Source organism: Dipodomys merriami, unplaced genomic scaffold (genome assembly GCF_024711535.1).
Source record: "Dipodomys merriami isolate MVZ:Mamm:240054 unplaced genomic scaffold, mDipMer1.0.p SCAF_10, whole genome shotgun sequence".
Taxonomy (NCBI): Eukaryota; Metazoa; Chordata; class Mammalia; order Rodentia; family Heteromyidae; genus Dipodomys; species Dipodomys merriami.
In genome coordinates, this window is record NW_027202271.1 from 47,352,979 (window position 1) to 47,375,121 (window position 22,143).

The window sequence follows — 22,143 nt, forward strand, 5'->3', positions numbered from 1 at the left end:
ATTAAACATTTTAAAATAGAGAATTTAGCATTGCTATATAAATATTTATAATTTATATTCTTCTAATTTAGGTTAAACTTCTCTTATATTTTCCTAAATTCATTAGGCTTCTTTGCTATTTTTTTTCTGGATGTTTCAAAATAGACTTTCTAGAATATATTGGAAGACTAATCTCTACCATGATATCACTTCGTTGATAAACAAGATTTTTTAGGCTGCTTAACAAAAAAAAATTACATAAAAGAAACAATTTGGTATTTGGTCAAATTCTAGTGTTAAATCATTTCTGGCATTTAAGAATTAAAAAGGCAATCAACTTAGTATAACATTTTAAATGATTTTGATATTTATTTTCCTTTCCTCTGTTTCTCTGCTTTTCTTTGCTTCTTCCTCTCCTATTTTCTTTTTCTTCTCTTCCAACTTTTCTCCTTTTTTCCCTTCCTCTCTTCTTCCATCCCATTCTCCTTTGTTTTCCAGGTACATCTACAAAAAGAGGAAATGAGGAACTTTCTGGAACCCCAAAAGGGATCCCAGAAGGTATTTCAATACTAAAGGTAAACTAACATGTTACAGAATTAAAAATAATTAAAATAATTATTGAAAAAATTGAAAAATAATTAAAAACATAAATTTATGAGTTGCTAGTGGTTCACACCTGTAATCCTATCTGCTCAGGAGGTTGAGATCTGAAGATCATGGTTCAAAGCTAGCTTGTGCAGGAAAGTCCGTGAGATTCTTATCTCCAGTTCAAAAGCTAGAAGTGGAGGCAGGACTCAAGTTGTAGAGTGAGGAAAAAAAAAACCCAAACAACTAAGGGAAAGCACCCAGGTCCTGAGTTCAAGCCTCAGTACTGGAACAAAAAGTAAACAAGAACAACAAAAAAGCTCCATGAATTTTTATTTTTAAATAACAACATTTCAAATATCAAATATATAATAGCTCATTATAAAAATAATTGTGAATAAAGTTTAAGAACCTATGGTTTCTGAGCTGTTTTCCTACCTTTTGCCTTTATGCTAGAAAAAAAATTAAAAGTAGATAAAAATGGCATAAAAGGATTTACAGTTACATTATCACTAGTATTTTGAATATATTGCGATTAATGGATTTATAGAGGGAACAGTGTTTTATTCAGTCTATGCCTCCGGCAGATCGAATGAATGCTTATCTATTATGGTTTGAATGTGGAATATTCCTCACAGTCTCATGTGTTGATTAGTTGGTACCAGCTGATGGCACAGTTTTGGGGTGTTCTGAGACTTTTTGGAGGTCTGACTGGAGGAAGAAGGTCACTGGGGGAGAATCCTTGGGACTATATCTCCTTCTTCTCCGTGTCTTTCTCCTGTCCACCATGATGGAAGCTTCTCTACCTTACGCTTCCTCCCTCATCATGATGTTCCGGCCAAACACATGAGGCCAAGTAACCATGGAATGAACCCTTTAAGCTGGGAGCTCAAATAAATCTTTCATTCTCTAAGTTGTTTTCTCAAGTGTTTGGCCACAGCAATGCAAACGTAACTAATACAGTCACTGATTAAAATGTACTTTGAGCTTGCGCATTTTCGAGAGGGCGGCCTTCGTTGCTTCCACAGTGTGGATTCTGTTGCTGAACCTGCACGACGATTTCCAGTTTCAGAAGGAGCAGGTTCACCGACGCATTACCAAGCAGAAAAAGCAAGACAATCTTACTCCTGGAGTGATCTTTGTGGGCCACCTACCTAAAGCAATTTATGAAAATCAGATCCATACTTATTTCTCCCAGTTTGGCACTATTACAAGATTTAATCTGTCCTGAAGTAAAAGGACTGGAAATAGCAGAGGCTACGCGTTTGTGGAATTTGAATCTGAGGAGGTAGCCAAGATAGTTGCTGACACCATGGACAACTACCTTTGTGGTGGGAGAATGCTAGTGTATCGTTTTATGCCACGAGAAAAAATACAAGAAGAACTTTTTAAAGAATGGAATATTGCATTACATTAGCCCACATACCCAGCAGTAAAGCCCTATAATCAGTGCAGGAATTTTACACAAAAGATGCAGATGGAAGTGCGATTTAAAAGGAAAGAAACCTTATTCAGGAAGAAATTAGCAGCAAATGGAATTGATTATAGTTTTCTTTCATTGATTATATCTAAGAGAAAGGGTTCAAGTGTGCCTAAGGAGAAGACAAAGTTGATTCAGAAAGCAGCCCTGAGAAGCCTGTGGATAGCAAGGGCCCCACCCCAGTTTGTACACCAACATTTTTTGAGAAACGAAAATCAGAAGTGGCTGAACTGAGTGGTAAAGATGATGAAACCCTTTTTAAACAACCTGTATCCAGTGTGAATGAGGAAATAAAAGAGACTCCAACCCCTGCACAGTCAGGGAAAAAAAGACGAAGACGAAGAAAAAACAATCTGATTCTGAATGCATTATGCAGAGCATGTCTTATAAGGGCTGACTGTTTTATATGATGTACAGTGAAATGCAACTCTCAATGCAAGTTTGGGAGAAAAAAAGATAATTGTTCATGCCAGTTTTTTTTATTGTAAAGATACTATACAGAGGGTTACAGTTACATGAGTGAGGTAATGAGTACACTTCCTCTTGAACATTGTTACCCCCTCCATTGTTTTCCCCCTACCATCCCCTCCTTCCCTCCCTTCCCCGAGGTTCTTTTTTTTTTTTTTTTGATTGTGATTAAGTGATTACATAATTTCCGGAAATTCACAGTATTGTGGAATAATGATGCTCATTTAAAGTCACAAGTTCATTCTAACTTTCCTGGAGCAAATTGTCTATCACAGTCTGTAATATATAACGGTGCTCACATGTTATATACCATATATGTGATCAGCAGCATGGGGATATTTAGTAGTGGTTCAATCAGATGAGTGGGAGTTCTTTGTCATATCACCTAACATTTTGGATTTAGCATCCACTTATCAGGGAGACCAGGTACTGTTTGTCTCTTCATTCTTGGCTTACCTCGCTCAACATGATTCATTCTACATGCCAATTTTTTTAAAAAAGTAATTTGACTACTCTGCACTATAGAATTAGAGGGGTGCATCTTAACCTGCAGGAGAGGGGCTCACCCCGTCTGCCCAGCTCTCTTGTTTCTGACCACGTATCCCCCTTAGTTAGCATAGAGGGATCACTGGACCACCAAGGTGATCCCTGGCCATTGTAATGGACTGTGTATCTCAAACTTCTCATACCAGGTAACTAAAAGAAATTAAATCACATGAAGAATGAGAAGACAGTTCAGGGTTAATACAAGTTTAGAAATGAAATATTTTCACCAAGAATGTTAAATTAGTTTCTGGTGGGCTGTAGGTATTTGAGATTACCATTATAAATCATCTATAGAATTTGAGATTCAATAAGCAGTGAATAGTTTTTCTACAGATTACTTCTGTACAAGTAGGGCCTCGAAGCTTTCAAGAATAATGCCAAGTATCTTCTTCACTTGTTGAGGTATGTTTATATTTGCTCATTGGGATTCATTAAAATTTTACTATTTGTACTGCAAAAAATGTACTTTGAACAGTTATGGAACATTGGATGGACTCAGCCTTAGTTCACCACTGACCCTCACTCATTAAATTGTTTAAGAAGTAATGATAAGAAGATGTCTGCACATGTTCAGTATAGACATATTTTTCCACAAATTTTTTCATCTGTGATCTACTAAATCCATGGATGTGGAACTCAGGATACAGAGGGACAGCCTTGAAGAAAATACTTACATCCTTCACTCCTCTCCTGGTTGCATTTCATTGCCTGTCCTCCACCTAGGACTAATTACTTTCCAATATATAATTTATGATGTTGATGATAAATTCCAGGTATCTTGATATTTTTATTACGTATGTGTATGTTTCCAAGCAGTACAGAATATTGTTTTGCCATTTTTCTATGTATATAAATATTTTCATACTTTTTACTTTTGGTATACTATACTTTTGAGTATAGTATATTTTCACTTTCAGTGAGATCCAACCCAGTTGATTTAGGTAAACATATTCTTCATTTTTGCTACATGCAACTTAAAAGTCACCCAGGAAGAGTTAGATAAGGGATTTGAATTCAGGTGTTTTATCTTCAAGGCCCATGCTTTTAGCCACTATACTAATTATAAAAACCTGTAGGGTATTTATATAAAAGATACTTTCAAGCTAATGTTAGTTATACAGAGGAAGATTTTATTACGTTCCAATCAGCCTCACCCCCTCTCTCTCTCCCTTCCCTCTTCCCAAAACTATTTCAGTTGGTTTCCTTGGTCAGTTTTAATAGTTGTAAACAAGCTTAAATATATTTTAAATACATATCTGAATAACTTTTTTGTTGTTGTTGGTCGTGGGGCTTGCACTCTAGTTTTGGGTGTTATCCCTGCACTCTTCAGCTCAAGGCCAGTTCTCTACTGCTTGAGCACAGCGCCACTTCAGTGTTCTAGTGGTTTATTACAGATAAGAGTCTCACGGGCTTTCCTGCCTGGGCTGGCTTTGAACCATGATCCTCAGATCTCAGCCTCCTGAGTAGCTAGGATTACAGGCGTGAGCCACCAGTGCCTGGCCTGAATAACTTTTATTGGTCTTTTATAATATGCTACTTACCCCATTATCTTTATTTGTGACAGTCCTTTGAAATATAAGAATAAAGGGCAATTTTTCTTTTCATCCGAGTCCTGGGGATTGAACTAAGGGCTAGATACTATTCCTGGGCTCTTTCGCTCAAGGCTAGCACTCTGTAACTTGAGCCACAGCTCCACTTCCAGCTTTTTAGTTAATTGTAGGTAAGTGTCTCATGGACTTTCTTTCCTGGGCTGGCTTTGAACCATGATCCTCAGATCACAGACTCCTGAGTAGCTAGGATTTATTGGTGTAAGCCACCAGCACCCACCTCAATTTATAATTCTTTTGAAGAATCATTTCACCCAGACTTCTGCCATACTTGGTATCAATGAAGTCCTAAAACACTAGATATTAATCAAATGACTTTATGAATGTGTTGTAGTACTAGCGGAGGAATCTATTCTAAATTTACTTACTCAGGTTAATGTTCATCTTCTAATTATGTTCTCAATAATACAAAGTTGAGTTCTTTATGTGGTATTATCTCCTCTGAAGAGAGTTAGTTTTGAGAAACCTCAAATTGGGAGCAGAGATTAACTGCATAAGAGATGGTTGTCTGACCATTTTTTTTTCTAAGAGCTTCTTAAATTATACAGCTTGCCATTTCTCACTCCAGACATCCAATTTTAATTTCAAGTATGAGCTTCTTCTTCTTTTTTTTTTTAGTCAGTCCTGGGGCTTGAACTCTGGGCCTGGGCACTGTCTCTGAGCTTCTTTTGCTCAGGGCTAGTACTCTACCATTTAACCCACAGCACCACTTCTGGCTTTTTCTGTGTATGTGGTACTGAGGAATCAAACCCAGGGCTTCATGCATGCTAGGCAAGCACTCTACCACTAAGCCACATTCCCAGCCCAAGTATGAGCTTCTTTTAAATGTTCTTCAGGTAGATTCCTAAGCACACTGAAGTTTGAGACTCACTGGTTTAGTGGCTAGCTTGTATTCTCTGAGGTATCATAGAGCAAGAATAGGATTCCTAGTGCAATTTCTCAAGTGTTAGATTTGGCTTGAAATGGATTTTTTTCTTTTTGGCAGTACTGGGATTGAATTTAGGGTCTTGCACATGTCTCCAACCCCTTTTTGAATTGGTTATTTTTAAATTACAGTCTGCCATTATTTGCTTGGGCCAATCTGGGATGTAGTCCTCCTATTTTGTTTCCCCTTGTCCCTGGGGATGGTAGGCTGCTGTACCATTGTGTTCAGATGGAGATGGAGTCTATCCCCGTATCTCTGCCTTTGAGATAGTAATTTTCTGGCAGTTAAAGCCACTAAATGAATGTATAAAATTTGCTACAACAAAGAAACTAAAGACCATTTAGAAGCCATTGCTGTTATTTAAATCAGAAAAAGACATCTCCTCCAGACAAGTTACAGCAGAAATTGTCAGAATGAAAATAAAGTCTGTGATGGCAACCATGTGAATGACAAACCCTAAAGTTCAGAGCCTGCTCAACTGACCTGGGGGTACTTACCTTGTTTAAGTGAAATATTGGTAATATTTTAGAAAATAGCACCTGGCATCTAGTAGTTTCTTTGTGTTATGTGTTTTACACAGAGCTCTGCATCTCAAGAGTTTTCTAACCTACCTGGAGAAGGGAAAAGTAGGAAAATGACTGACAGTTTATTATTGCAGGGAGGGTCCAAATCTGTATGCTCACCTACCAGAGTCTGTATATGGAATAAATTATGTATCTTGCCTATATACAAGCTATTTGAAAAATATATGAAGTACTACTAGGATTACATTACGTAAACCTACTCAAAATGTTGCTAAATGTATAGCATCTGTTTCTTCAATAGATGGTTTACTAATGAATGGTCTACTAATGAGTGTCTAGCCTATAATGCTATGACAATAAAAAAAGCAGTCTATGTAAAGCATTTTCCCCTTGTTAGAGCATATTTTAATAAAATGTTAGCAGTGATGATGATGAAGATGGTAATGGGATGACCATGGTGATGGTCACGATAAGGATGGAATGTGAATGTGTGAGGAGGCTTTGACATTTTTTGATGTTTAAATAGTATTTGGCCAAATAACTACCTAGATGCATTCAAATCCTGGTAGAAAAAACCTGGAACTGTTGGAAAAAACTGAATAACGAATCCTTAAGTGGAGCTCTCAAGAAAGTAAGGTAAATGCCTGGGTCCAAAATAGAAAGGCAAGCTGAAAACCTGAGTGGTAAGTTTACAAGTGAGTGCTGTAGTAGGTAGCTGGGCATGAGAAGCTTAGATTTTAACAGGCTTCCATGAATAAAGCTTGAGCACATGAAAGATGAAGTTGGCACTGACATTACATCCTGTGATCAACTAGAACAAAATCTGTCTATGTTGAGAATTATCTCAGCCTTGGTCTTCAGAAGAGGAGTGGGTGGGAGAAAGTCTCTTTCCCTAATGAGTTATAACCTTGAGCCTGCCCATAAATAGGTTTCTATTTGAATTCATGCTGCTTGAGTTACTTGGGAACATCTCTGAGCCTGTAATTCTTTAGTGGAAAGGTATCTTGATTGGTTATATATACTTGTACATATTCTAGAGATGCAAGGATGATTTCACATTAGAAAAATCTATAATGCAATATGTAATATTTACGGATAAAAAAGTAAAAAGATATGACTAAACCACTAGACAGACATACAATTAAATGATTTGATAAGATTAAACAACTTTATTTATTTACTTATTTATTTACCATTCCTAGGAGTTGAACTCTGGGTGAGGACACTGTTCCTGAGCTTTTTTGCTCAAAACTAGCACTTTACCAATTGAGCCACAGCTCCATTTCCAGCTTTTTGATGGTTAATTGGAGATGAGTCTCATGGATTTTTCTCTTTTTTGCCCCAGCTAACTTGGGATCTTGATTCTCATATCTCAGCCCTCCTGTGTAGCTAGAATTGCAGATGTTAGCCACCAACATCTGGCATGACCATTCTTTGAAAAATGACTCCTGAACATTCAAAATAGAAGGCTTACTTATCTAGTAAAGTGTATCATCCAAAGACCCTCAATGAATGTTATGCCTAAAGATTAAAAGTTGTCCATCTAGTCTGTAACCATGTAAGAATATGTCATTCTTCTTTTCATCATTTTCTATAAGTCTTAGATGATTTTTAAAAAACCAGAAAAAAGATATAAGAACAATAAAGTAAGTAATAACTTCATCTTTATTCACAGACAGTATAATGCCTGACAGCATATTTAGTAATAGTGTCTTAAGTGTCTATCTGCAGATGAGTAAATAAACTGTCTTTTCAGAATAGCCCCAGTTAATGCTACATGAATCTGAGATGAATGAATTATGGTAGGGTTTGGACTAGAGTCAGCTTGGCACCACTACAACCCATCTCTACAGTCACCTTTGAATGATAGGGGCAACCTGGAACTGTATTTGCAGCATTTCATTTCCCTATGGCTCCAAGTGGCTAGTATTTCCAAGAAGGGGGATTCATAGGGATTCTATTGCAGAATATGAGAGTTTTCATTCTGGAGTGGCAGATGAGAGGTAAGTTTACCAGTCACATTGTGTGAGCTCTTGTAGTTGAACAGCTGCCATGTAGTAGGTGTTTGAGGTTGTCGACTGCCTCCTAGATTCAATTGTCATTGGCAGCTTTCTTCAGGTTTGCTTCTTCATGTCTTCTAATAGTGATGGATACTTCTTATTCTGTTCACTGACTCTCTTTCTGTATGTAAAAATCTAGAATCCTTCTGTGCTCATAATCCTGACTTGCCCCAGTCTGAATGCATTTTAGCAACATATAATTGAGTGAAAAAGTAGATTTTTAAAATTATGATGTAGATGTAGGCCACTGGGTTTGGTGGACCCTAGATCTTTTTGTTTTGTTCTAGTGATCAAATCTAGGGCCTAACACCTGGATAGCAGGCACTCTATCACTGTGTTTCAGCTCAAGCCTTTGATTTTTTTGAGATAGACTAATCTCAAAATCATTCTGTATGACAGGCAGGCCTTGTAATCCTTCTGCTTCAGCCTCTCAGTTGCTGAATTATAGGCATGTGCCACCACACACAGATAAAATCTACACTTCTAGTTCTGAGATTTTGTACAACTACTCAATAGTTGTAAATATTTAAAAATCACTTGGGATTTAAATAAAATAATTTTTAAAAATTAAGTATGCAACAATGATGAATTATATAAGCTGTATATTTAAAAATTCTTTTTGAGACAAGGCCTTGTTCTGTAGGTCAGGCTGGTCTGGTGCTCTCTGTGTAGTTTAGGCTGGTTTCAAACTCCTGATTGTCCTGTCTTCACCTCCCTAGTACTGGGAATGTAAGTTTGTATTATTACCATGCTAGGTATGATCAGAACTTTGAAAACAATAAATTGAAATTATGTACATGTTTGTGAAAAGTTTAATTTATACTTGGAAAATGATAAAATATATTATTTTCATCTTCATTGATAGTACTCAATGTTTAGTCAAAGAGAAACACATTTATTAAGATGTCCTACACTGTTAACGTTGGGTAAATTGTTTAAGTTTCTGCTACTTAGTTTTGAACTGCTGTTAGGAAGAGTTTGGAAATGTTGCATATGATTTTCCCTAAGTTTTCTTTTATTCCTTTATGTTTATGAAACTATTTTAGAAAACACCTGTGGAACAGTTGTCTTATGCTTATGAACTTCTTGATAAAACAATTAATGGAATGAATTTACATTTCATGTTAACTACTTTGCCAAATGGATCATCAGTAATTGACCATTGCTATGTCAAGGTGAGAATGGGAAAATCTTGGATCAGGTTGAAGTTCTACTTGTGTAGTAAGAGGGATGACTTGCAGATGGATAAGGAAAGCATGATTTTGTAGGAGTTTTCCTCTTATAGGGCAGAAATATATTTTCCTAGCAGTAGCTCAAGAATAGTGTCTTTGAATTTGTCACTGAAGAAGTCATTAATGAATTCTGAGTGTACTTATTGGTGTATGAGCCAATAACAAAGGGTTCAGAAGGGAGCAGAATTTAATGGAACTGAGTAAGATACAACTTGATGTGATGATAGGATACAGTTATTTTCAGTGTGTTTTGATGCTTTTTCTTTTCATTTTTACTTTAACTCTTCATGACAAAAGTGCTCCCATGATACAGATGGAGACACTTACAAACCAATCTCAGAAAATAGTTTCATGATGGATTTGCATCTGGAACTCATTCAAGCTCAGCACCGAATAGCCATTGCACTTCTTGACCAATTGCACGGTAACAGTCCTTAAAGCAAAGAACTATACTGTTCAAAAATAGATTCAATTTAATTTGTAGTTGTATTCTAGTTGACTGAGTGTTCTCCAGATAAATTTGATTATTTTGTTTTCTTTTTTCTTCCCTGGTTAGTACCAATAGACGTCTCCCTCCCTCTTTCTTTCACACCTTCCTTCCTTCCTTCCCTCCTCTTTCTTTCTTTCTTTCTTTCTTTCTTTCTTTCTTTCTTTCTTTCTTTCTTTCTTTCTTTCTTTCTTTCTTTCTTTCTTTCTTTCTTTCTTTCCCTTCCTTCCTTCCTTCCTTCCTTCCTTCCTTCCTTCCTTCCTTCCTTCCTTCCTTCCTTCCTTCCTTCCTTCCTCTTTCCTTCCTTCCTTCCTTCCAATTTTCTTTCCTTCCCTCTCTTTCTTTCTTCTTTATTGGCAATACTAGGGTTTGGATGTGGAGCCTCATGCTTGCTAGGCAGGTGCTCTATCAGTGTGTGTGTTTGTGTGTGTGTGTGTGTGTGTGTGTGTGTGTGTGTGTGTGTGTGTTTACCAGTCATGGGGCTTGAACTATCCCTGAGCACTTTTGCTCAAGGCTAGCACTCTACCACTTGAGTCATAGCTCTACTTCTAGCTTTTTGGTGGTTAATTACGGGTAAGTGTCTCATGGACTTTCCTGCCTAGGCTGGCTTGTGATCTTCAGATGTCAGTCTCCTGAGTAGCTAGAATAACAGGTGTGAGCCACCAGTACCCAGCTTATGCATTGCTATTTTTCTGATAGGATCTTGGATTTATTGCTTAGGGCTGGCCTGAGACCACTTTCTCCTGTCTTTTCACCCGTTTCCCCCTTAAAGTTCTATGCCCTCCCCCGACCCTCCCAAAGATATACATGTGAATAAACCATCCATAAGGTAAAGAAGACAGAATTATCAAAAACCAAAAACTAAAAAGAAGTCCTTTGTTTCCATATCTTGGAGTTTGTTTCAGTACGTATATTATTTTGTATAAATATGAAGAGGCATTTTGGCAATGTGCCTTTGTGTTGCTCTCCTAAAAAGAGTATCCTCTTTTGGTTTCACTATGTGTGAGATTCTAGAATCCTGTATAATTTGTCATATCCTAGTTCATTTTAGATCTAACTTCCACAGATCAGAGAGCACACGCATCATTTGTCTCTCTGATCTTACCTTAGCTAATGTGATTTGTACTAGTTCCATCCATTTCCCTGCAAATGACATTATTTTATTCTTTTAATGGCTGTGTTAATGTTTGTTTTAAATCAGAATCCACTTAAAGATATTGATGGTAGACTTGAGTTCAGTTTTAAACAGTATTATTAGGGTAGTATTCCCTTTCTGTATCTCTGGCTATCTTTAATGTTTTCCTCTGCTTTATTGAACTTCAGCCCTATTGTAGATATTACTGTGCTCCTCCTGTCTTTCTTTACTGAGCAGGTTACTCTCAAATTGAAGTTCCCTAAATACTGTGTGTCATTCTTATTCTACAACTTTATGATAACTGCTTGTCCATAATCATGGTAAGAAAGTGAGTCATCTGTGCCTGACATTCAGAATTCCCTAGAAATTTCTTCCTTCTTATCGCCAATGACAATTTATTGATGACCATTTATATACCCTTGTTAGGGAAAGAATAATGCATTATTTCCTGCTTTGCATTGCTGTCCCCATGCAGAGCAGTTTCCTGACCCTTTGCCATTAAAGAAACATTATATTTTTCAGTGGGGTCTTTGCCATTTTTTCATCAATTACCGCCCCTGTGTACTGGACTAAGTGAGAATATAACTAAAATGGCTTTATTGTAAAGTTACTACAGGCACATTCACTTAGAACAGAGCCAAAATATTGGCCAGGTCTCTTGAGGTGAGGACCAGACCTGGATATCGAGAATTAGTGATCCAGTTTTTATCTTTGGGTTCCAGCAGACCTTTAGATTCTTTGCTTTCCTCCCTCATCCAACTCCTTTCCCTACCAGACCACTGTCCATCTATACTTCAGGACCAACAAGTGGCAATGATTCCTGTTTTAGCTGAGAGTCTTGAAGGGGACTCTGGTCTCCCTGCTGTCCTCAGCTTTCACAGGGACTCTGATGTGACACAGTTTATCTAGGAAGGGCTGAGAGGAATTTTGACAACTAGTTGCTATCAGGACTTGTCATCAATGATTTAAGAAAAGGTGAAGTGAACAAAAATTTACCTTCAAGGTAATTTTTACTCAAGATAAAATTAAAAAATCAAATATTTTTATTACTTGGAAATTTTCTGTCCTGAGGCATACTGTGACAAATGAAAGAGGATCTGAAGTAGGATGGCATCACAAGGAGTGTATTTGAACTTTTAACTATTAATAAAGAATAAGATGACATATGATAGAGGAAGCAATACATTTAAAAACAGATAATAACTAAAGTTTAAAATGATTTCCTGTCTTGGATATAAAGCCTAATTGTAGTGAAAGTTTTCTTCAGTTTTTCAGATCCCAACTGATAGCAAAAGTATGTCTACCAAAGCTTCAGAAAAGATGAAAAAGTCTAGAAGCCCTGATTGTTTTACAGGTAATTAAAATTGTATTTCTCCCTCTTACCACAAAGATTTGAATGATAGTTTTATTTTGTCATTTTGGTAACATAACTGTTTGCCTTTGCAGAAGAAAGTGTAATGAACAAAATAAAAATGAATAAGCTCTCCAAAGCAGTCTACTTAATGCAGAAGGCCCTTTTACTATTTGAGAATAATGTAATATCTACATCTGCATTGAACATCTTGATGGTAACAGTATTTAATTTCTTCTTTTAGTTCTGGCATACAACTTCTGTTATAATGAGTGCTTTGTTTTTCTTCTTCCTGCATTTTATTATTAGCATCCATTTGTTGTACAAAGCAGTTTCATTTTGACATGTCCATAAATGCATGCTTTGTTTCTCTCTGTCTTTAAAAAAAATAGGCTTGGTGTAATAGCGCAGGCCTATAATTCTAGCAACCAGGAGATGGATATGGGGAAGATTTCAGTTTGAGACCAACCTAGGCTAAAATTTAAGAAAACCTGTTTCAATAAGTAATAAGATAAGTTGGTGGTATGCATCTGTAATCTCAGCAAGTGGGAAGCTAAAGACAGTCGTTTCCAGGTCTGAGCCCTTCTCCCAGAAAACAGTGTGAGACCCTTCCTGAAATATGCCTAAAGGAGAAATGGCTGGGAGTTTATCTTAAGTGGTAGAGTGCCTACTTAGCAAGCATGAGGTTCTGTATTCAAACTTCAGTAGTGTCAAAACTTTGTAGTTATATTCTATTGTGAATTTTCAGGTTTGTTATATTAAGTTCAGCCTGAGAAGAGTACTAATCTATATCTCTAGTCCTGAACTATCCTGAAATAAGAGATTATATTTCCCTAGGGACAACTTACATGGGAACCAAATAAAATCAGAAGCAGTTATAAGCAGGGGAATTATAGTATTGGAATGATACTGTGCTGGCCTCCTGCATTTCTCTCTTTGGAATTAGAATGCTTAAAGCCTTCAGGCTTTCTCAGATAGATACTGTGGCTAATTTTGTGTTTGTGTGCCAGGGATTGAATCAGGACCTTGCGTATGTTAAGCAAATTGTCTGCCATTGAGCTATGTCCCTAGCCCTTGTTGATATCTTTAATTGGGTCTCACTCTAGTCTGGAAATTATTCTTTCCTCTTTTGGGTATGTTGATTTTATGTTAACTTCCCCAAGTCCATCACATTTTGAGCTATGGGATCTTCTTTCCCTTTACCTCATGTATGGCCTGTAAAGTTTTGATTACATTGACTGTACTATTCAGCTTTCCATTGCTGTGACAGCATACTTGAGTAAACTGACTTGAAGGGAAGAAAAGTTTATTTTGATTTGTAGTTTCAGAGGTTTACTTGGCCCTGTTGCTTTTGGGCCTGTGGCAAGCCAATACAGTACTGTGGTGTTAGGAAGCCTGTTCCCCTCATGATGGATAGGAAAAGAGAGGAAGAGTAGGGATAGGGAAAAGGGAGAGAAGGGTATACACAAAAGAGCTGTTTGGGTTTCAGTATCCTCTTCAAATGCATGTTTGCAATGACCTAACTTCTCTCTACTAGTTTCTCTCTGGTAAAGGTTTCTCCACATGCTGGTAGGCTTAGTGCTGACTAAGCCTTTCACACATAGACCTTTGAGGCACATTCCAGATACAAACTGAAGACAGAATAATGTTGCAAATAATTTGAACAGAGAATAATGTTGCAAATAATTTGGCTGGTAGGAGAAGGAAAAAAGATCAAAGATAGGAGGAGGAGGATACAGAGTTAAGGGGGTTTAAGACAAAATTTAGCATATTAGTCTGCTATAGGTAAACAGCTGGAACAAAGAAAGAAATACTAAAGATGAGAGGGAGAAGGAGAAGGAGAGGTGGAGAAAGAGAGGTTAAAAAAAAGTAAAGTCCCACTGGCTGCCAGTGGCTCATACTGTAATCCTAGCTACTCAGGAGGCTGAGATTTGAGGATCACAGTTCAAAGCCAGCCTGGGCAGGAAAGTCAGTTAGACTCTTGTCTCCAATAAACCACCAGAAAAACCGGAAGTAGCAGTGGCTCAAGTGGTAGAGTGCTCACTTTGAGCTGAAGAGCTGAGGGACAGTGCCCAGACCCAGAGTTCAAGCCTCATGAGTGACAAAAAAAGTAAAGTACCATATGAGAGAGCAAATTTGGTGTAGAATTATTAAGAGACTAAATATCTTCATGAGATTAAGATCAAGTCAAGGATCAGAAAATGAAGGTCTGAGAGAGCTAGAAGGTAAGTATTTGAAATGAACAAGTAAAATCTTGAAATTCAAGTTTTCCCATACATGTCTTTCTAGTTATCTGTCTATCAGTTTATCATCTAAAGATAATTTTTAGTGACTAAGAACCACTCAGTAAGTATTTATTGAAAAATTCCTTATGTGACTGATAGTATTTTAAGTGCAGAGGATAAAAATCAAAGTCCTTTACATATTCAACAAATATTGATTGATTGCTTCTTCTTTGTGGGCCTGCCCTTGTGGTCCCTACCTTCTATTTGTTCCCTTGGTTTCCTCCTAGATAAATCCAGTCTGTAGAAGCATAAATAAGTAAGCAGGTAACCATGGGTGAGTTTCACAGGTACTTTAACTGCAAGGGTACCAGTAGAATTTAGCAGAGGAGTACCTAAGTCAGCAGTGCAAAACGTCTAGGGAAATACCTACAGCTTGGGAGAAGCTGAGTATTGAAAGACGCACAGTAGCAAACTAAAGTTGAAAACTGCAAGAATACTGAGTAACCAGACACAGAGGAGGGCAAAGAAGAAAAGCATCCTAGGCAGAGAGAACTTGCCAAGGGAACAAAAGTCATAGTGTGCTCATTCAGTCATAGTGGATCATTCAGCTTGCTGGGCTTGAATGCAAAGGTGGGTGGGAGATAGGATGGTAATACATGAGACCTGTGGGAAGGTAGAGACAAAGTCCTAAGAAGCCTTTTATCCTAGTCTCAGAGTTTTGGATGGAAAGATGGTTTTATTGTTCAAGGTAGAGAAGTCTGTCCTGAAAGTACTGTACTTGTGTTAGGTCTGATGGCAGTGTTGGATAAGTGTTGACAAGGCCAAGTCTCCTCTGATCTTTGTTGGTGTGCTTAGATCCATTTTTCTCAGCAGATATTTTTGTGGCCATTTGTTTAGAAAGCATTTGGTACTTCAGTTTTGTTTCCAGGAAAATAAACTTTATCTTTCTTTTAGAAATGTTGCTCTCAGGACTAATCACATAGGTTTTTGTAGCCTGAAGAGAGTAAAAGCTCTGGAGTTTTCTCCTTTGTTTTATTATGACTCATTCTGATCTTCCTACTGCCACAATATGCCATTCCCTTGTTGTGTTTTTACCTTCTTCCTACTGAGAGAGAGGAGCATTCTGGGGATATGGGAGATCTCAAGTTGCCAGCACATTTCTCTTCCTTGGTTCTTAAGTGAAACTATTTGAACTTGAGAAAAAGTTATGAGTATAATGTCCTGTCAGGATAGACTCATGAGATACATTTAGAGTCTGATTTTATGGTAATCCTCCACAAGAATTTTCACCAACTGAGATCATGTTGAATATTTATTTTTGAGGTCCTGTAATCTTCTGCTAGTCACCTCTGCTCCTCAGGGGTAGTTTTTATCTAAATGTTAAGGCTTGATGATCAGTCCTCAGGGTACTCTACTAAACAGCGATATTATGGCTCAAGTAATTGCCAAACTTTTCTTCTTTAAAGAAGACAAATAAGTTTCTTTCCCTTGACAATCATTTTCTGCTGGGGTATATTACACAATGTTTTACATTATCATGATCTTGTAACAAAATTGTCCCCATATCAATAGTTGATGTGTCGCTAGATACCATAAAAAGGTATGAAAAACTTGGGTCTCCTCTGAACTCTTAAATAATTTATAGCCTGTTTTAGTTTTTCAAAACCTTCCTGCCCCTGTGGATCCAGATAATCTCATCAGGTGTCTGGTTTATTTTGAATCAATTAAAAGTGAACCAACTTGGTGCCACAGATGAGGGACAAACCTTTTGATAATGACTCATTAGCTTTCCAAATCAGATAAATGACTGGCTATTTTTCTTGACAGGCAGGTTTTATTTTTTCTCCACTTTCCCTCCTTATTTGACCTCTGGAAGGTCAATTTTTATACATTATACCATCTACCAACTTTAGGGAAGTGCACCTAGAATTCATACTGGATTCACTGACTTCTGATCAAGTAGAGCAGTAATTATGTGGCTTTATGTCAAGACTTTAGTCAACTGGGGAATACATCTGCATCTGCATCTTTGCAGAGTACAACACTCAGCATCTTTTGAGATGCCATTTGTCCCTGGAAAGAGGCAAAAACACCCTTCTACGCAAGTGCTAAGGGTTTCCAAGGTAGTGCTCTTGTTTTCTGCCCAGTATCCATTTCACCTTTCAGATGCCATTTTGGGGGGGAGGGTAATTTCTTCTTCTCCATTAGATACAATGAGTGTGGGACATGTCCTCAAGAGGACAGCAGTGATGCCAGGGAAGCCTATTGATTGCTCCTCTAGGGGAACCTGAATCTACAGTGCAGAGATGAAAAGAATAAAACTTTAGTCTGTGTACTCCAATTGAAAATGGGAAGGAATCTGAGGAAAGAAATTTCTTTGTGTTGTTCGATGAGTGAAAATTTGGCAATTTATTCACTCCAGTGCCTGTACCTTGATCATATTGTGATAATTATGTTCTGCTCCTCTGGGGCTGCTTTGGTGCAGACCTGGTTTTCCAGTTGTTTCTATTGCAAAGAAATCCAATTGTTCCTTGGAAAAAAATATATTAAGTGAAGTAAGTCAGGCGCAAAGAAACATAGGTCCCATGGTTTCCCTTATTTGCAATAACTAGTATATGTCTGAGACAAGACGAAAAGGTCAGATAAGATGATGTTAAGCGAAATGAACCCCAAGATAAGGACACAAGTGTTTCTTTCTTTCTTGCTATTATTTCTAATGTAGTTATAGGGTACCACGTGATTTTTTTTGTTGCTTTGTATATCCTCCCCCATGGTATAACCTTTATTTTCACTGTATTTGATGTTGGTCAAATTTGGGGAGTGGAAGGGAAAAAATAAATTGTTTAAATAGGGATACAGGTTGACCCATTGCAACAATGAGATGTACAAGATGCTATGTCAAAAAATGAACTTTACAATTTAGGCGGAGGGTGGGGGATGGGGGTAGGGGTGTGGGGAGGAATATAGTTGTGGAGATGGGAGGGAAAGGATGGTAGAGGAAAAACAAAGGAGGAGGCAACAATGCTTGATAAGAAATGTACTCATTACCTTGCTCATGTGATTGTAACCCCTCTGTACAGTATTTTCACAATAAAAAACTTATTTAAAAAAGAAATCCAATTGTTCCATCATTTTCTCCTATTTGTTAGAACTTAAGTGAATTTACAGCAGAGATAATTTTAACAATTCCACATTCTGGTAATTGTACTTCAACTATAAGCAAAAGAACATTACAGTTTAATAGATTATTTTAAATAATTACATAGTCCCATTTTGAAACCAGAACTAACAATGGAGCTACCAGATATTCTAATAACTTCTAGCTTTAATATTTTCTGAATTTGCATCTTGGAATCCCCTAAAAACTTTCTATTATCTTTGTTAACAGTGTTTAATTATTTTTTCTTTTTCATATCATTTCAGTCATCAATCCTATTTACTTTTGAGGGAAATATATAGGAATTCTCTTTTTTCACAGATTGTTTCAGCTCTTAAATATTTGTTCTCTGTGATACCATGACAGAACAAAGCTTTTCTGATTCTGACCTCCTTCTCTGAGGTCAAATTACCACTTTCGAGTTTCAAATACTAACAGAGGATTTTTAGTATATTTTTTCTTTTCAGATGTTGTTTAGTTGTATTGCAAACTTCATCTAGGTTACTCATATATATATATATATATATATATATGCGTGCATATATATATATATATATATATATTATTTTTTTGGTCAAGGACTGAGTGCTGTCTCTCAGCTCTTCAGCTCAAGGCTAGCGCCCTACCACTTGAACCACAGCACTACTACTGGCTTTTTTCTGCTTATGTGGTGCTGAGGAACTGAACCCAGGGCCTCATACATATAAAGCAAACACTCTACCACTGAACCAACTTCCCAGCCCCTCTTCTATTTTTTTTTAAACTAAGCTTTTTATTAAGATAACATAGTGGTAAAGGGACTTGGATTAGAGTTGTGGTATTTCTGTAACTATTGGTCTTAAGTCAAGTTATTTGTAGTCTCGTAAGGTTTTAATTTCATCATCTGTAAAATGATTTATATAAAATGCTTCACTTTTGATATAGAATAAACAGCCAATAAGTGTTAGCCATCAAATTATAGCCATCAGCAGCAGCACCATAATTACTCTGTGTTTTGCTTTACACCTTCAAGGTTTCCTTGCTCGAGACTGGTGCTCTACCACTAGAACTATACTTTCAGTCTTTCATTTTGCTGATTAATTGGAGATGGAGTCTCCAGGACTTTTCTGTAAGGCTGGATTTAAAACCTCAAGCCTTCAAATCTCAGCTTCCTAAGTAGCAAGGATTATGTGATAAGCCACTGGCACCTGCTTTATATTCTCTTTATGAGAATAAGCATTTCTTCCTATGTTTTCTCTTAGATTTATCTTAAACATTTAATATGTTATCTTCAACAGCATTCTGTCCTAGGGTTCTTGGAGATGATTTAATGTACTTTTCATCTTCTTCTGATGTATAGCATCATGTTGAAAACCCAGAACAGTGAGGTCAACTCAATAAGTAGTGAATATTCCAGTCCTGTGCTACTTGTTTACATATGTCTTAATCATGCCCTCAAGATTGCATTACATCTTTCATTAGTGTTTTGCTGCACTGTAGTGTCAGGCCTGTGTCAAGTATATTTAATGTCAACTTGTCCTTATAAGCATTGGGTAACTTCTGAAGACAGGCAGGTTTCATTTTCTTTAGTGCAAACTATAAGCAGAGAAATACTTTGGTTCTTGGTTTTTGTGGCACATTGCAGCACAAATCAGCATTGGAAGGGCCCTCAGAATTTATTTCTTTTGTGAGGTAATGTAGAATCTCTTTACATTAAGATTTATTGGCTGAACCTTTTGACTGATTCATTTCAGGATTCCACAGTTACTCTGCACACCTATCATGTGTATATAAGTTAGCTTAGGGTCTAAATACATATGGCATATTGGCTCTAAGAGATTATAAGATATTGCTTCCTGAACAAAGGAACAATTGTTCTTGCAAATTATTGAGATTATTGACCTGAAAATGTGGGAATATTTTCCAATATCTCCTAGTACAAAATAAGTAGAATTTAAAAATCATTACAGATATTTTTAATTACAACTAATGACTTTATTCTTTGATGTTAACTATTTTCAATAAAATATAATAAGAAGAAGGTAATTCTGATCTTTGTTTTAGACCTAGCTTCAATATTTTTTGGGGAAAAGAATAAAAAAATTAGTAATAGATGTTAAAAAGTGTTCAAATAGTTGGGTGCTGGTGGCTCATGCTTATATCCCTAGGTACTCAGGAAGGCAGACATTCGGAGGACCATGATTTGAAGCCTGCCCTGGCAAAAAAAAAAAAAAAATAGGCTGCAAGATTTTATCTCTAGTAACCAACAAAAAACCTAGCTGGAAGCATGGCTCAAGAGTACTGGCTGTGAGCAAACAAGCTGAGTGTAAATGAGACTCCTGAGTTAAGCCCCAGACCCAAAAAAAAAAAAAAAAAAGTTCAAATAGAAAAGTGAAAAAACACAGATAGTTTAACTAGGATTATTAAGACTAAAATACTATTTTATTATTATTTTAATTATCATTAGTTAATTAATTCCTGTGTGCTAAATATTAGGAAATTTATTTATCACCACTTACTTTTTTGGAAATATAGTTGATCTTTTTTTGATACTAGTTATTGAACCCAGGGAACTCTACCTCTTGCGCTAAGCCATGCTCTCAAGAATCTACTTCTATAATTTTTTGTTTGAGATAGGATCTCTCTAACTTTGCTTGGGCTGACCTTGAATCATGATTCTCTTGCCTCTGCCTGCTGAGAAGTTGGGATTACATACCTATGCCACCATGCTCAGAAGGTAAAATGTAATTTACATCAAATATTTATATTCTTTTGTTTTATATGTCTAACCTTCCTTATGAATAACCTCTTAAAACAATGATTGCTTTCAGGTTTGCAGATAATAATGTCATTTTTTAAATGGATAATGGAAATGATGGTAGATGTTCAGAGGGCTTGATTTAAAAAGTCTCATATTAAGGGGCTGGGAATGTGGCTCAGTGGTAGAGCGCTTGCCTTGCATGCACGAGGCCCAGGGTTCGATTCCTCAGCACCACATAAGCAAAAAGAAAAAAGCCGGAAGTGGCGCTGTGGCTCAAGTGGTAGAGCACTAGCCTTGAGCTGAAGAGCTGAGGGACAGCGCCCAGGCCCAGAGTTCAGGCCTCACGACCGGACCCCCCAAAAAAAGTCTCATATTAATATGCAGTACTAACAACATTTAGGCATAAAGATGATACCATTGGTAATCATAGTTAGCCTTGTTTATTAGTCATTTTGCAAATATTCAAAATCATTCATTTATATGACTCTGAGGCTCAAGAAACAGCAAATAGGAAAGATAATGTTAGTTAATGTAACCAGAATTTTACAAATACGAAGTTTAAGCTCTTGAAATGTATTTTTTTCTGTTTTCACACTTCATTATAGGAAGCATATTCTTTAATTGAGAAGGTAGAAGCAGAACAAAGTGCTCTATATTCACATCAGAAGTATTTGGAAAATTCAAAAACAAAGAAAAGCAGAATCCCTCCTCCACCTATTCTGCTGTCCCGGACTCATTGCTCTGTGACGTTTAAGCCTGCTCCATTTATTTCTGATATTAAGGTAGGCTGCCCATTATGATCTCCACCTCATGCAGAGCACCTGAAGTACTTTTATGGCTGTAATGATTCATGCTTTTATTGCTTGTAGTACCCGATTAGTCTTCATTGTAAGCACTGGACCCTAGATTAGTATTCTAATGTCTTATGTATACTGTTACTTCATGACAGAATTTTCCCCTTATGCAATTTATGGGATATTTTCACCCAACTTTATAGTAAGAGAAACTTCTTCCTTCCTATCTTTGTTGCTGTGGCATAGGAATATGCTATCATTTAAATATGCCCAAGAGAGGCTTCACTTGAAATGAATCAGACATTTGAAGAAGGATTAGTTGCTCTCAGAGCCAGTGAAGGAGATGAGGAAATGGACTGTGGAAATTTGGGAGTTCTAGTCTAAGTTCTTAAACCAATATAGATTTGCTTAATGTAATCAAGTATTTATTAGGAAGAGCCTCTATTCCCATTTATGATGGCTTGAAACTGGTTTAAATGGGACTAAAACTTGGGATTTAGTTTTCTAGCAAGAAATTTTCTTCTCCTAATTTATATTTTAATAGTGTATTCTTCTCTTTTGGGTGATTAATGATGTGTTTTTGATGTTGTATACAAGAATAAATTTTTATTGATTATTTTAAGGTGTTTTACATGAATATACTTGGAAGTCAAGTACATTTAGGTTTAAAATTATAGCTACATTCCTCATTAGCAGTCTGACTTTAGGAAGGAGAAATACATTTTGTGAAGATATTTTTCATTTATAAAATGTGTTTACTGAGGCTGGGATTGTAGCTCAGTGGTAGAGTGCTTGCCTCGCATGCATGAGGCCCTGGGTTCGATTCCTCAGCACCACATAAACAGAAA

At 36.8% G+C, this 22,143-nt stretch overlaps 1 protein-coding gene and 1 pseudogene across 6 annotated transcripts in view; both read left to right on the top strand.

Annotated features, from left to right (window-relative positions):
- Positions 1–22,143, top strand: part of Cfap54 (cilia and flagella associated protein 54) — a 248,380-nt gene that overhangs the window by 44,199 nt on the left and 182,038 nt on the right. For all 6 annotated transcript variants that reach the window (XM_069990518.1, XM_069990555.1, XM_069990527.1 and 3 more), the window contains exons 15-20: positions 478–554; positions 9,221–9,349; positions 9,704–9,830; positions 12,296–12,382; positions 12,475–12,596; positions 21,107–21,283. In XM_069990518.1, the coding sequence (XP_069846619.1) occupies positions 478–554; positions 9,221–9,349; positions 9,704–9,830; positions 12,296–12,382; positions 12,475–12,596; positions 21,107–21,283 (719 nt within the window). The remainder of the gene's footprint in view (positions 1–477; positions 555–9,220; positions 9,350–9,703; positions 9,831–12,295; positions 12,383–12,474; positions 12,597–21,106; positions 21,284–22,143) is intronic.
- On the top strand, positions 1,352–2,454 carry LOC138835925 (MKI67 FHA domain-interacting nucleolar phosphoprotein pseudogene; annotated as a pseudogene).